This window comes from Aethalodelphis obliquidens, unplaced genomic scaffold (genome assembly GCF_003676395.1).
Source record: "Aethalodelphis obliquidens isolate GAN/ISIS:26980383/991018 unplaced genomic scaffold, ASM367639v1 scaffold11, whole genome shotgun sequence".
Classification (NCBI taxonomy): domain Eukaryota; kingdom Metazoa; phylum Chordata; class Mammalia; order Artiodactyla; family Delphinidae; genus Aethalodelphis; species Aethalodelphis obliquidens.
In genome coordinates, this window is record NW_020837955.1 from 8,385,228 (window position 1) to 8,402,491 (window position 17,264).

The 17,264-nt window shown below is 36.0% G+C and overlaps 1 protein-coding gene across 1 annotated transcript in view; it reads right to left on the reverse strand.

The window, feature by feature from the left end:
• The window catches only part of RNLS (renalase, FAD dependent amine oxidase), a 266,973-nt gene that overhangs the window by 48,050 nt on the left and 201,659 nt on the right, over positions 1-17,264 (reverse strand). The window contains exon 5 of the mRNA XM_027111938.1: positions 5,425-5,598. Coding sequence (XP_026967739.1) covers positions 5,425-5,598 — 174 coding nt within the window. The remainder of the gene's footprint in view (positions 1-5,424; positions 5,599-17,264) is intronic.

Sequence of the window (17,264 nt, forward strand, 5' to 3'; positions counted from 1 at the left end):
TTTCCCCTCAGTTCCTGGCACAGAGGTCCTAAATCCCTTGGAATTTCCTGGGTGACAGAAGTGTCTTTTGTTCTAATGAGGTAACTCTTGGGGGACTCCTAGATAGCTTCAGGATAGGGGATAGGGGTTGGTCACCAGAAAGACCAAGCCATGATTAGAAGCTTAGAACTTTCAGCCCCACTCTCTATCCTCAACGAAAGGAGAGGGGCTAGAGTCGAGTTAATGACAGATCATGCCTACATGTTGAAGCCTCCATAAAAATCTCAATAGTATGGGGTTCAGAGGGCTTCTGGTGAACACATCCTTCCTGGAGGTGTCACACCCCAACTCCACAGGGACAGAATGTCCTGCACATGGGACCCTTCTGGACCTCCCTCTATGTACCTCTTCATCTGGCTGTTAATTTGTGTGCTATATCATATCCTTTATTACACAATAAATCGGTGAGTGTAAATAGGTGTTTCCCTGAGTTCTGTGAGCCATACTAGCAAATTATCAAACACAAGGAGGGGTCATGGGAACACCGGTTTATAGTTGGTTAGTCAGAAGTACAGACGACAGCTTGAAACTTGCAATTGGTATCTGAAGTGGAGGCAGTCTTGTGGGGTCGGACCCTTTGCCTGTGGGATCTGCTGCTAACTCCTCAGAGATAGTGTCAGAACTGAATTGAATTGCAGGGCACCAAGCAGGGGTTGCAGAATTCCTTGAGGTGTGGAAAATCCATACTTCTGGTGTCAGAAGTGTTGTGAGCGTGGTAGGAGTGTGAGAGTAAAGGAGGAACACACAGGAGTGTTTTCCCTATACAGGAGATAAATGTCTTTCACTTGTCCCACTGCTCCCCATGCCCTCTGCATGACAGACATTGCCAATTGTTGGTAGAATCCTCTTCTACTGAGTCTAGACCCAGTCTTGGAATTGTTCTTAGTTTTTGCCCCAGGTGATGATTACCTGTTAAATGATTGGCACCTGTGTTGAAATCTATTTATCATCTATGTAGATCTAATCTGCCTCTTTCACAGAAGGACTTATGCTAAGTGCTCCAGCAGAAACTGGCTAGATGTTCACCAACCCACTTTTTATTCTTCCTACATGCACGGGTAGACCACGATTCCAGTGCTCCTTCCAAATAGGTATGGCCACATAACTGTTCTAATCAATAAAACGTGACCCCTCCTGATATGTACCATTTCTAAGTCTAACCCTAAAAATATCCTATGTGCTCTCCTCCATTCTTTTCCTCATCCACTTGTTTGATTCCTATGAGCACAGTGACTCTATAAGCCACCTGAGGAAGCTGATAGAGTCAAAGGGTGGAAGGAGTCTGGATCTCTGAATCACCTCTTTGATGAAACCTACCTTCCAATCATAAACACCTGTTTGGGTCTTATGTGAAGCAGAAACAGACTTCTGTTATGTTCAGGCCATTAAAATTTTTGATTGTGTTTGTTACAAAACCTATAGTTACAAAACAAGGGTCATACAAGATCACAACATTAGCAAGTTTCAGAGCCAGAATTTGAATCTGAGTCTTTTAAAGTCCAAATTCTTCCCACAGTGATAATCTTATTGATAATTTAAAATATTATCCATGTTAATGATAATTCACATGACCTTATTTCAGACCTTATTTCAACCTAAATTGTCTCCAGCTATAACCCTACCAAGTTTTGAGTTCATCTGCAAAAAGTCTTCTTCCACCTCTAAAAAAACTCAGTATCTTCCCACTGATGACTTCAGGACTAGACTTCCCCATCCTCTCATCTGGCTTACAATTCCTGCCCAAGTACAAAGCATAAACGGTGACATCAAGTCAGGCTTTCTCAAGTGTGTCTTGGGGAACAATTTCTGTGGGATGTTAGCAGGTTTGGTGCCTAAATAAAATATTCCATGGTCAAGTACATTTGGGAAATCCTAGATTAAATAAAATGAGAAGGTGTCTTCTCTACAGGAATATCTTTTAACAGGATAATATGCCCTGAGATTCTCTAAAATAGCGGTAAAGTCAGTAGTATTTTGCAAACTTATTGATGACAGAGCCCCTTCACAAAGAGCATATCAAGGAACTGATGTTCCGTTGAACACATTTTGGAAAGCACAAGCCTAAGTGTATTGGGTCATACCCATAATCGCTGGTATGAATCTAATACATCTTGGAATTTAGCCCCTCTGCCCAAGGAGACTTTTGTTTCTGGTTTGTGTACTGTCTATTCCTGACATTTGACAAATAATTACTCCTTGACCTTTGTCTGGTTTGGGCTACTAATCCTGTATCCTCTGGCTCTCTTCAAGACTTGACAACAGACTTTATTTTGTGGACAGCTCTGCCACCCTTTTTCTGTCTTGTTGCTGCCCTACCTGACAGAACACAAATGTTTCCCTTCATTGATTGTGTGTATTTATAGTATTAATTCTTGTTTCAATAGAACACCCCAAATAAAGGGTAGAGTTGGGTAGTGTTAGTAACATAAAGAGACAATTCTTACTGGCCTACTTAAATATCAATGTCAATAAAATACAGTGGACATAAAATATATGGACATTTATATTATGTGAATTCAAGTAGATATACTTAGCACCCTGGCCCCAGATAGTGAGAAAAAATAGTTTAAATGCAAGGCAGTTAGTTAGATTTTATGTTAGGGAATGCCATTAGTGGGGGTCTCTTACATTTTAAAACTTGCATAATCCAAAATTAATTTTTCATAAAACTGACAAAGGAAGGAAGGTATTTCTTTGCTGTCTGAAGTGGCACCACCATGGGCTGTAGCAAAAACATGGTTCCCAATTCACCTGGCCCTCAAGATTTAAAATTGTGTGATTGTTAATATAAAAAAAGATTCTTTTCATATTTCTGTTATTTCAAAAGCTGACAATCTTGTGAGAATTTATTAATATTTTTATGTTGTACTCTTTCAAATTTGCATAACTCTGATTTTATAAATTGCTACTACATAGTAGTGTGGGTGCTTTCACTCACCATCCCACTCCATTTGCACAGCGATTTAATCTGTTAGGAGATATGACTGCTATTTCTTTCTTTCCTGTGTGCCTTTCATAGTAGAAGATATTACTGTCCCATAAATGCAAACGAACAATTTCATCTGGCCTCACCCGAATAAACTGAAGTCTATTGAATGCTCACAAAATGCTATGCTGAATTTACTGAACGTTATGTTAGTCTCCAAAATGTCACGTAGTTTTAAGATATTTTCAAAGATAATTTTGAATATACATGATTCTTCTCTTTCTGTGCCAACTTTACAATTTTATCTCTCACATAAGATGTGAATCTACTTGAAGATAATGGACATTATTTGTTGCCAACCCGGCATCCACTATTCCCCCCTTTCTTCCTAACAAAACCCTATTTTAGTCAGGTATCTACCCTCATATGACTAAAGGGAAGATGATCCTGATACCAGTTCCAGGAGTAGATCTTGATTTGTCTAAGGTTGTAATGGTAGTCCCACCTCCCTTGCCAGTGATTGGTTTCAGACTGGTTGAGTAACCCAGTTATGACCTATGAGATACAAGATAGTCAGTTGAGGGGTTTCTGGAAAGATTTCCTTAATTCTCAGAAAGGGACTGAGATAGTAATAGTCCGTCTTCTTCCTAAGCATGTTGCTGGGTCTGGATGTGACTCCAATAGTCATTGCCATCTTGCTACCAGTCCTCTGAGGATGTCAACATTAATAGTGGAAGAGAGCAGAGATGGATAAACCCTAGGTCCTTGAAGATGTTGCTCTGTTATTGAATCAATCAGTCATGAAGTCTCCCCAACTTCTTCCTTTTAGATAATATTATCAGTTAGCTTGGGCTGCCATAGATTGGATGGCTTAAACAAAAGAAATTTATTTCTCTCAGTTCCAGAGAAGGAAGTCCAAGATCCAGGTGCCAGCTGATTTGGTTTCTGGTGAGGACTCTCTTCCTGGCTTGCAGACGGCCTGCCTTTTAACCTTCTCACTCTCCTCACATGGCCTTTCCTTGGTATATGCCCAAGAATAGAGTTCGCTCTCTTTCTCTTCCTCATTTTATAAGGCCAGCCTTATAATTAGGATTCCACCCTTATGACCTCATTTAACCTTAATTACCCCCTAAAAGCCCTGTCGCCAAATATAATCACATTGGGGGTTTAGGGCTTCAACATACGAATTTGGGGGGATACAATTCAGTCCATAGCAGATAATATAACAAATGTCCATATGTTGTTTAAACAAGTTTAAATTGGTTTTTCTGTTATGTATTACTAAATATACCCTAACAGATGTCATATCTTATGAAGCAATACACAAAGGATAATGCCTAATTCATGACATATAACAGAAGATCAAGGGCTATTTTCCTTTTCTCAGAACAAAGCAGTTGTCGAGTTAAAAATGGTTAGCCCATTGCTGTTACAGGGCATTTCATGAACTGCTGATTATACATATATGTGGTATCATGTTAACATAAACAGTCCAGCCCTTAGGGAGTTTTAAGTTACAAAAGAAACATTTTTCTAAGATCATGTGCTCTGATATAAAAACCATACTCTAGCCCAGTTCTATCATTATAAAGTTCTGGCAAGCCAAGAGACGTTAGTTGGTGATTTTATCAGGCAAGACTTTTAACTAATGCTTGATGAAACCATCACTGCACCATAAAACACCGTAACAAATTGCAGTGACTATTCCTTTCAAGAATTTAGTCATTTTAGATCATTAACGTTTATTTCACAAAAAGCAATTTCTTAGCAATCACTACAGTCCTACAAATAAGAATATACTTTCACCTTTGTGCATGAAATGAATCAGTTATGTTTATTCTTGCAACTCAAATCTAATTTTAATAACTATCTTCAACAAAGAAGGTGGAGTGTAGACTTCATCCCATTCTAGTAAAGCTCATATGAAACATTTTACCTATTATTTTAGTTGCATTGTATACAAAGTAATTTTATGTAGTTTTCTAGGTGAAAATTAAATAAATACAATTATATTGAAGTGAAGGATTTTCATAGCATAGTAAAATTCACTTTTTATATCTAGCCTGGGAAGTGGAAAGAGCAGCACTCGTCAAATTTTAAAAACAAAACCAAACAAACAAAAGCAAACTCCACCAAGAAATAAATGATGAGATAAATTTGCATATAGATGGATCCATATTAAAGCAATAGAACTTGGGCCATTTTGAAATCTTAAACCTTCTGACACTATTTTCATAAACTCAGTAATACAAACCATGTGGTGAATGATTTTCTGAAAAACTTTGCTGGTTTCACTGTGTATTTTATTATTGGCCAAATGTGACATTAAATTTTATCCCCTGTGGCTTGGAGTTAAATGCTTGCTCTGTTCAGAATGGCAACACTCAATTAAACAGCATTTTTCATGATCTACACCCACCATTGTTACTGTATTTAAGGGAAATAATGGGGGTACTGACCTATATTGCGTTTCTTATTATCAATGGAGATGAAGCGAATGCAGGGATTACTGGTGATGTACTGCCCAGCCCAAGGGACATCAATCTTCGTGCCAGCTTCATAAAAGAGGCCCAGCGCGTAGCGAGAGGAGTAGCTCACAGACTCCAGTTGCTGCCTTTGGCATTCACTAATTACTGTGGAAGAAAAAGTACAGGGCATCAAACTTTAAATTATCATCTTTCCTTTTAGTACATCAAATACAAAACTCCTTTAAACCAGTTCCAACTGTTTCTACCGACTCCAGCTCACTTATGATGAATTTTGAAAGGTAATGTAAAATATCATCAGCTCTAATTTCTTTGCAGAGTGATTACTGTCCTTGGCATAATTGTTTTCATCAAGCTGTAGGTCCAAAGTCTTTAGACTGGCATTTAAGTCTCTCAAAATCTGACACCAAGTTGCTTTTCTAGCATTGAGTCCTAATTATTATCCTGGGACTGGCTGGCAACATTATAGATTCCATACACTGAGCAGGGTTTTTGCCAACACTTAACACAAGCATTTCACCCTATTTTAACAACCACCGTATAAAGTAGAATATTATTCCCATGTTACCAATGAGGAGACTAATGTTCCATCTCTTATGGACTTCTTTAAGTTCTTCCATGTCATACAGTCATTTGTTTGCCTGTCATCTTTCTGTCAGTGGACTATCATAGTTTCTTAAGCACAGGGACCATACCTTAGTCTTTTTTGTTATAGTTCTCTACCCTATTAATTACAGAAATACAAAGGATGAGAGTATAAAGAGATAGAAAGGCAAAGTTAGTTAAAATGTAGGAGGTAAATAATCAACAAATGGAAAGACTGGGAAAGGAATTAGGCAGGTTTGGGTTCAAATCCTGACTCTACCACTTACTAGGTAGGTGACCGTGGGCAAGCCACTTATTCTAATTACAGTCCTTTTGTCTTTAAGTGGCAAAAACAGTACAGGATGCATTAATCTGTTGTGAGGATTACATGAATAATGCATAGCACAGTGCTTGGCATATGATAAGTGTTCATTAACGATTTTTTCTATTATAGAGAGAAAAATATTTAGCAAAATGGGACAATGCTCCATCCTGGGATGAAGAACGAAAAGACTTCCCTCACATTTTAATTTCCATCTCCAGTCTTCCTACCTTTAAGGGTCCCAGGGAGCTGTTTGTTCCTGTACCACATTAATAATTTGGGTTTCAGAGAAGGCAATAGTTCTATTCTGAAGGCTTAAGTCAGGCCAGTTCAGAAATGGAGCATACGAAAAATTCTCATTTAATTGGTGAAAAATATCCTAATCTAAATCAGTAGGGATTGGCAAACCTCAAGGATGGGGGTCACTTTAGCTAAACCTTAGAGAAGTGGCTTTAGGAGGAAGAGAGAAAACATGAAGGATACTCAAATTATTTAAGCACAGTAATAATCCTACACATTATCACAGCATATTCTTGGCTACAAAACATTTTTAGAACTAAGACCTCATTTAATCTTCACAAAAGCCCTGCAAGATCTACCATTCTAATTTTACATCTCTGTGAGGCTGAGATTCAGAGAGGTTAAGTAATTTTCCCTAGGTTACACAGCTTCCAAGTCTGTGCGGTCAAGATGAAGCTAGAATTCCCGCATCGGAGTCATGCCCGTCTTCTTTACTCCACACTTCCCCTCCTGATCTGTAAGTTAGTCTGAGCTTCAAAATGAACTTTAGCATTTCTTTCTCTTCTGACATTAATGGTTATTTTGCACTCAGAAGTAAAAGCCACCATTCCCTTTAACCATCATTTTCTGTCTTATTAAAAGATTTATCTACTTGATGAACAAATGATCTTTTGACACTGGCCTTGTTACACTCAATGTATCCTGGGCTTCATTTTATTATTTACTTTTAGAGTTATGGGGCCTGATATTATGCTTACTGCTTTCTGAGCTGGAGGAGGTGAAGGAGACTAACACTAGCAGTTGAGCACGTATTGTGTATTTGGGGGGTTATCACTAAGTTTCCCATTTTTTCAATTAAAAAAAATAAACCTACAAAACAGTGAAGTCAGTTATTTAGCAACTGAAAGGGCCTAAAACTCTTTTTTGAAAAAAAATTTTTTTTTTCTTTTTACCAAAACCGAAGGGTCAACTAGGTTGACAACCAAACTGGACCTTTTCCTCCCCGCCACACACATGTGCACATTTAGCTAGTTTTTAGACAAGCTGCCAAGTGGCAAATCCCACTGGGAAGACTTTGAAAAGGTAATTGATATCTATATAGAAACAGAGGTTAACCTTAAACACCCTTGTCTGCTTCAGGGGCTCTACAATTCATTCTGAGAACAGGGAGGTGAGACTTTTGACTCAAACAATCTCAACTCCTGAACATATTCATTTACAAAAAAATTTACCTTCAGGGCCCAGAAAGTTTATCATTGTTGCAGGACCTAACAAAATGGTTTTATTTTGTTTGAAAATTTTTTTAATGCAAAATGCTGGAGGGAGCAGCCCTAGGTCATGGATACATATATTTTGGCAAGAAAAATAATAGGTTCTTTACTATTGTGTATTCAAAAGGGCCGTATATCCACAAAATAAGGCTCATATAAAAGTGCCTGATTCCAATATAATGAATCTTTACCAGGACGTCATCCTCATTGAATTCTGAACCACTAGGATTATATAATCTCTGTAATTATACACACACAAACACACATACATGTATTATATATATATATATAAAATACATATATGTGTGTTTGTGTGTGTATAATAATATATTTTACTTATATAAATATATTTTGTATATAATATAAAATATATATTTTATATATTTTTTATATAATATATTTTATGGCTATCTGATGTAAATAAAGTGGCTATAAATTGCATTGAATGGGGTAGCTTACATTCATACTTCCGTCAGTTAGGAGAACTGTCCTTATCCCATTCTCCTTGTGCCTATGCCTGTGTGTGCACACATGTATGTACATGTGGGTGTGGGGGAGGGAAAGAACAGAGGGAGAAAGGAAGAGGGGGGGAGAGCAAAACAGAAGACCGGAACTGTACTCCTCAATAACATCAAGTGAGTAATTTCATTTTTTTGTTTTCTAATGTAATTTTATTCTTTTAGTCTCCTAACATATAAAAGAGGGCTAGACATACATATTCTGCCTTATTTCCTATGTGGTTTGGTGATGATCTCATTCATTCGTTCATTGCCTACTTTATGATGCCAGGTATTGTTCTAGATGTGAGGGATATAATAAAGAAAGATAAAGTTCCCGCTGTCAGGTAGCTTACATACTAGTGGTAGAGAGACCAATTATCAATAAATAACTAAGTAAATGGTATGTCAGTTGGTGATAAGAACTATAAAGAAAATTAAAGCCGGGTAAAGGGATGAGAGTGACAGGTCTGCGTAGTGAGGCTACTTTAAATAGGCTGTCAGGGATATATGTCTCCTCTGAGGATTTTATTCTGATTGACAGGGGAACCATTCCTACTGGTTATAAGCCAAGGACAAATATGACCTGGCTTCTGCTTTAAAAATTATCATTCTGGCTATAAGTGAAGACTGCAGGGATGCATGAGAGGAACTGGGGCAAACAGCTATTGCAGTAGTCTCAGATGGGAGGTAACAGTAGAGAAGGTCAGAAGTGGTTACATTTTGGATGTAATATATGTGCGTCTGTATGTGCATGTGTGTGTGTGTGTACACATATGCATGTATAAATACATACCTTTGAATTATATATTTTATAAATATATGTGTGCATGTATTATATATATACGGATGGCACATACACACAATACATATATATAATGTAATTTTAATTGAGGTTTAATATAACTACAGAAAAATAGGCCTTGAATTTTCATAAAGTGAATGCACCAGTATAATCACCAGCCAGATTAAGAAACAGATCATTACCAGAACCCCAGAAGCTACCTTCTTCCTCCTTTACAGGTACTCCTTGCCAAGGGTAATCAGTAATCCTGAATTCTAACACCATAGATTAGTTGAGCTGTTTCTGAATGTCGCATAAGCAGAATGATGTTGTATGTACTCTTTGTGTCTGGCTTCTTTCACTCAATATCATGCTGGTGATATTTTAATTGCTGTTACACGTAGTTGTACTTAATTCTCCTTATGGGATAGTATTGCTTATATGTATCTATCCATTCTACTATTGATGGACATTTGGATTGTTTGCAGTTTTGGGTGATTACAAAGGTACTGTGAAGAACATACGTATGTGCTTCTCTTGGGTGTATACTAGTATAGGAATTCCTGGATCGTGGGGTTCCTTATGTTCAGCTCTGGTAGCTACTGCCAAATGGTTTTCTAAAGTGTACCAATTTGTACTCCCACCAAGGGTGTATGAAAGTTTAGTTGCTCTACATCTCCATCCACATTTGCTACAATCTGCCTTTTTAATTTGGGATGTAGTGATATCCCATTGTGGTTTTAATTTGTGTTCCATGACGACTAATATTTGGAAGCTTTTCCATGTTTATTTGGATATTCTTTTATGATTGCCTGTTCAAATCTTTGCTTATTTTTCTTTTGGGTTATCTGCCATTTTCTTATTGCTTCGTAGGAGTTCTTTATATATTCTGGATATGAGTCTTATATGTGAATTATAAAAGCTTTTTCCCCCTCAGTAGCCTGTCTTTTTACTCTCTTAATAGTGCGGTTTGATGAACAGAGTTTTAATTATAATTTAGTACAATTTACCATTTTTTCATTTATAGTTAGCCCATTTATGTTCTGTTTAAGGACTCTGCCTACTCCAGGGTCTTGAAGATATTCTCTTATTTATTTTCTCTCAGAGCTTTATTGGTTTACCTTTCATAGGATTTTGGATATATTTTGAAGATAAATCAGCCAGAATTCCTGTTGGCTTGAAAAGGTGGTGTGAGGGAAAGAGATCAAATGAGAATACATGGGACACTACTTCTCACCTACCCTAGTTAATAAACAACAACTTTGTTGTTCTATAATTTTAAAAGTTACAATATAAAAATAAGACACTACATTATAAGCAACTTGAGGAAAAAGACTGTGCCTCATGACCTTTGTGTGTCCAGATCCCAGGACAATGACTGATGCAATGTGGGCATTCCATAAATATTGATGAATACATATCTATTTTAGAACATTTGGAAAGTACACATAGGTATAAAGAGGCAAAAGGGAAAATAATAAACAGTATATTCTCATTACCCAGAGAAACAGCTATCGATATTTTGACACTTTTTCTCAGTATTTTCCCGACTTTTTTCCTTAAACATGGCTGTGACCATATCGTACATACAGTTTTACATACTGCATTTTACAAAATATCTCATTGTAAACATAATTTTTAATGCCCCCATACAATTTTAAGGAATGGATGTTGTGTAATTTGAATTTAACCACTTCATTAATGTTGGACATTTGTTTCCTTTTTGGTCCCTTATAATTAAAGCTGTTATGTATATCTTTGTGCATAGATCTTTATTTACGTTTCTGATTATTTCCTTAAGACAATATTGGAAGTGGAATTACTGTTAAATTGACATTCAGAAAGATGCACCAATTTACACTTCCAACAACAGTGTATAAAAGACCCATTTCACTGTTTCCTTGCCTGTGATTATTACCTTTTCTGTTGATAACTTAATAGGAAAAACAGATCTCATTTTAGTTTTAATATATATTTCTTTACCGACGAGACTAAACATTCTTTGTATAGCTACTAGTGCACATGGTCTCTTTTGGAAAAAAATCTGTTCATGTTGTTCTGCTAATTGGTCTATTAAATTCTTCATGTTTTTAAGTTGATTTTTATCAATGGGTGATATATTATAGAGATTCTCCATTTATTGTACATTATAAAATTTTTCCTATGTGCTGTTTATTTCTAGTATTGTATATGATATCATAATATTTATTTAGATAATCTGTTTTCTCCCCTTCCTTCCTTCCTTCCTTCCTCCCTCTCTCCATCCCTCTCTCTCTATCTCTCTCTTTCATCTTTCTTTCTTTCTTTCTTTCTTCTTTCTTTCTTTCATTTCTGAAGGTCTGTGTTTTCATAAAAAAGTACTGCTCTCAACTGAATTTCTCCTTACCAAAGGCTGATGTTTTTTGGCATGACAATGAATATTTCAATATCGATAGTAAAACAAACACCTTTTAGCATTAAGTTGGCATTCATTATCAATATTGTAGTTCATGGTAAATGTTCACATTGATGGTCACTCTGTGCTAAAAGCAGTAACCTCCTTCTTAGAAGTTTTGTTGTTTATAGCCAGTTTTAGAGGATTGCTAATTTCCCAATTTGCTACCATATACAAAGAATTTCAGCTCAGGGACAGTTGAAGTTAGGAAGTCAATTTGTATTATAATTATTTAAGCTCTGCATCAGGGGATACTGGCTGCTCTTGATTTGCTTATTATTGCTTTTATCTTTTATACTGAATTCCAAGAATGTCAACAAGTTTTATGCACAAATTCAATTCCTAATATTAGACCATCTAGTTCTGTGGGTACATGAAACCAATAGTATTTTAGCCAGAGTAGCTGGTTTCTCTTTACTCAAAGTGGTTGTAGAAATAGTGTTGAAAGACCCATTTTCCATGAATAGTTCTCCTAGCAGGGCAGTAGAGTGTGAACTTTCACCATTCGTGAGTCACCCCTCTCGTGTACAAGCGTCCCAGAGCCAGTCTCGTTTCACTTCACCTGGAATAAATTGAATGTTCACGTGGACTCTGTAGGTACAGAAGTCATAACTCCTGGAAGCACATTTTCAAAAATAGTTTTCTCAAGCAATAAATCTAAAGTTTATTGGGGACAGACTTCAGCAGTTATATCTATGTGGGATTTCCCCAGGGAAATATTTCTTTCATCCTGAGAGGTATCTCTGGAGTCAGAAAAATTTGGATTTGAGTTCTGGCTCTGACACAGAATCTGTGTGATCTTGGTCAAGTTGCTTAATCCCTCTAAGCATCTGTTTTCCTATAAAATGAGAATGATAACAGTGCTGGCCTTAAAGGATTGTTAAGAAAATTAAATGAGATAATATCAAGTGCTTAGCACAACGCCTGGCAAATAAGTGTATTGCAAAAACCCAACACTATAGCTCTTGAATTTAAAAGCCTTTAGAGGTGTCTATATGTGTAACATACTTTATAAAAAATTTTTAAAAAGCCTTTAGAGGCAACATCCTAAGTTTCAAGCATATCAGGATAATACTAAAGATATCCCTTTGGTAAGTGGAGTATACATACTGGATACACTTCACTTTTCAGAGCAGAGGGTAAAAAAAAAACAAAGCTTTTCTTTGAAAAGTAAGGAGTATTAAAGATGCTAAAACCATTTCAGATAATAGTTTTTGAAAAATAAAATAAATTGTGGGCTTCCTTAGCTATCTAATTTAGAATGCTGACTGTTTCAAAGATTTATCTTTTGAAAGGAATGAAAACCCATATTTTGTGTTATTATTCTAGTATGTCGGCATTACATTTTCTTAATCCTAATCCTATCCCAAGATTATATAAAAATGAAAGGTTTCAAACAAATAGACTTCTCTGTATTGTCTTTTGGTCACTTAATAAAAAATATACTGATTAAAAATTTTGGATTAAGCTGGTTTCATACTCACGTGTTTAGGGAATATGCTAATCATTATCTGAATACAAATTTTAACAGGTGCATTCCATCTAGTTGCTACATGTTGCTGTTTTCTGGAAGTCATTAGAACACATTAAAAATCATAGGCATCTTAGGACAATTAAGTTCATATCTAGGAAGAGAAGTTTATCATGTTTCCCAAATTTTGTGGGATCCTAAAATCAATGCATTAAGTGGCATTAAAAAGGGAAGAAAAGAAAGATACTTCCTACTCGCACTTCACCAGATGAATCAGAAAGTGAAGGAAATGTAAGAATTTAGGTGCTGACGTTTATTTGTCCCAGTGGGCATTCCAGAGTTGTGAGGTATTTGAGGGGATAGATACTAAATGGCTGTCTGGGTCAATACTGCCTTAATGAGAACATTTGCACTTCTCACAATTGTAAAGTTTCCTTCCCCTCATTTTGGTGACCAGGTATACCACTAAAAATGTATTTGGTTTTTTGAAGTTCACAGGGTATTAATATGTTGGAATACTATGTAAATTTAAAGAAGTCATAAACCGCATTTATTGCCTTGGTAAAAAAAAAAATTCCATAAAACACTGAGACATAAAGATACTAAAGTTTCTAAGATCCAATAACACTTAATTGATCGTGACTTTATCTTACTTTGTGGTAAAAATAAAAATAAACAAGGCATTATTTTAGGAGCAAGTTCTTAGGCTTCCATGATTAAATAGGCACGTCTGCTATAAAATGTCTCTGCAGTACTGTGAAAGCGAAAGCCCAAACTGTTAGTGCTGTTACCAGCACTGGTGATGAATCAGGTTCCCTCCCCTCTCCCCAGTGATCCAGGAGGGACTTTTAATCCCTGCTGTTTCCCATCTCTCTAATCATAAGGAACAATCTGTCAAGGACAAAAAAACATTGTTTTCTCTCTGGTCTCTGTTTCTGCTTTCTTGCCACTCTGTGAAAAAGAGCACTTAGCTATACAGATGTGCCTGTAGTTGGCTCTTCATAAAGTCTTTGACTTTCTTGCAATCATATGAAGTCTCTGCTGTTTCAAACTCACTACCCACCCTCCTCTTTCTCTGGATGGAGGTTCTGTGGAACTAAAATGGTAGTCAATTTTTTCTATAGCAACTAGTTCTAACCATGGGATTAGAAAAATAAACATTTTTTAATGTAGAAGCTGTTTCCTGAAAGAACGTGGGATTATTTAACTCAAGCATTGTTTACTGTAAGTCCACTATGCATCTGGCACTATGCCAGTCACCATAAAATACCTCTTAACAGAACACTTAGAAGACTAGGATAGATTTTGGACTGAGACATTAAATAATTTTACCCTGGTTATTATCAATTTTATCCCTGGGAACCTTCTTTTTGGATTTCAGAATAGAAATGTGATTGGCTTTTCCTGTTCTCTTTGCAGAACACGTACAGTAAGTCTGGAAACCACAATAATAAGGTTGGAAAATGCTTGCCTTGTTTCCATACATTCTAAATTTTTAGATTATTATGCCATCATTCTTATTGTAGGAAAAGTGCTGAGTTTCAGATGAGAAAGAATATAATAATAAAGCATTGTGTGTACTCTTATACAAAATGTCACAGAATATCATACATATTTTACAGCTGCTCTTCCCAGCCTGTCCATTTAATTACTTTATGGCCATGCCATTCATGAGCAATATAGTCATTCTAAAATTCATAATAGTAAAAACTTTATTACATGTCACCTCATATTTTTATACAGATATATATTTTTATATTTATGGCTAGAGTTAATTTATACAGGGGCAGTGACTTGGAGAATTAATATTGTAATTCAAAACTTTCATAGTTTTAGAAATTAGAAAGCAATATTTGCTAGGATCTGGAATCTTCAGTATTAAGACAAAATGTCAGAGTCTGGTGGTGTAAGCTCTAGGACACTCGGAAATATGTTCACCTTGTACTTTCCAAATCCGCTAGCATCTTTTCTGTTTACATAATAACAACTCCCCACAATGCTTAGATAAAGCCAAAGCAAATAAAGTGGACTTGGGAAAAAAAACCTGTTAAGTGGCACCAGACTTCATTTAGTGGAAGCCTACAGCATTTTACTTATTTTAAAACCAGCATACTCCCATAACTAACAAAAATCTCAATTTGATGAAAAGCACAATTGTTTTAAAAGCTTTTTTGTTAATTTACTGGTAAAATATTGTTCATTTTTCTTTGTTATCTTTGTTTTGTTCCCATTTAAGTTTTTACTGCCAGGTTTCAATCATTTCCCCCTATTTCTCATCTTACCTTCACATCACTGCGAATGTTTAACATGAAAGATTTGACAGAGGTTATCCTTAATTGAACACTTGCATTTCTGAGCCTCAGCAAAAACCTTTCTGTGTATAAATAAGTGCATATCAATATAATGTGATACACATATTTCTCCTTACTGAGCGTCAGTTTCCTCAGTCTGTTAAGTAGTGGTATGACCTAGCTTAAAGGGTTGTTATGAAGATTAGAAATTTTGTTCTAAATATTATTTTTAAAAGTTTTAGAAGTTTTATATTCTAAATATTATAAAATTATATATACACTTGGCACAAAATAGGGACAAATAAAAAGTAATAATAACAAGTATTGTTCTTGTTCTTGTCACAGGGAAAGGGATTAACAAGATAGCCTTAACTGATATAGAAAGGTACAGGAAAGTATAGGAAGATACAATTGTTTAAAGGACATTTAGAAGTGGGAGCAAGGAAGGAAGAAAACAGAATTTTTCCTAGCTCATCTTTGGAAAGATATAACTTTTATAGACAACTGTATAGCCTCAAGGTGTTTGCTTCTGATCTATAACTTAACTTCATTTAAGCACTATTTTATAAAATTTATTAAAAATTTTTTTTACTAGGTATGGGTTTTTACTAGGTATCTGTTATTAATCAAAGTTAGTATATAATTTATATTAATACAGTTAACCAAAGTATCTCTATAGGCTGGAACACAGTAGGTAGTTTTCTTCCTTCTTATGACATATTCCAGACTCATGGTTCTACCATTTGTGGTCAGAAACATAAATTCCTCCTTTGCTTTCCTGTCCTCAAATACCTGTTTACTCTTTGCTTGCAGGTAAATGTGTACATCTGCTAGGGCATGATCTCCATGATGGGATGACAAATGGGATCTTATTGCATTATTTAAAGAGCAAATTCCAAAGATCAACTCTTTCTCCACACCTGTGTCTGCTTAGGGACATTAAAATGGAGCTAGTCTCACTGATTACAAGCAAATTTAGGGTAATATTATTGGATTACTTGCTGAAATCTTTTCAGACATATCTGGTTTCACCCTAGGTTATGGATATCTCATGTATATAAGAATTCAATGGTAGATCCTTTTTCCATGCTTCCACCTACCCACCTCACCCTCACCTCCAGCTTAGGCAGCAAACATGCTGTCCTGGTTAGATGGACACCTGATGGCTTACACTTGCCACCTCCTTTCCTCTACTACAAACCCAAATACCTCCTGCCACTAGTCCTCTTCCTCATCCAAGTTGTCCTGTAATCTCTTCTTAGGTCACCAAGTGCCTTCTCTTCTCTTCCTCTTTTATTCTATTTATGAACAAGACATGGGCCACTACCACAATAACAGAACAGAATAATTCCTTGAGCCTCATTTTCAATAAATTGAAAATGGCTTTAATAGTTGGTGATGGAAGGATAAGGAAAGCCACATGTTTTGTAGAGATATTAGAAGTAATAAACGATCTAACTTGTAAGAGTTCCCTGGAGCCCTCTTCAGAATCTCACAAATGACTCCATCTACCTCCTCATCTGGCTTTTTCTCAATAACCAGTGTCCAATATAAATAGAACAATTGTATTGTTCTCTATTTTATTTGAGCAAATGAATAGTATTTCTATTTTATTAATGGTAAATAAGCTTTTGTGGGCAAGACTGAGATAGCAGATTAGAACATTGTTTCTATAAGAATACACATTCCTAATTCAAAACAACCAGATTACCAACAGAGAGTTTATAGACTAAGAACTGCCTGGAGTGGGAACTGATTTATGCTCTGGTTTCTCACTCAGTACCAATTTTACTATGCTAGGTTGTCCTCTTTGAAGATGCAGGGACATGGTACAAAAGGAGAAAATCAGAATAGTCAGCCCATAAAAAAGTTAATTCACCTCTGTTTCGAGTAATGCATATTGAGAAATTGAATTGAA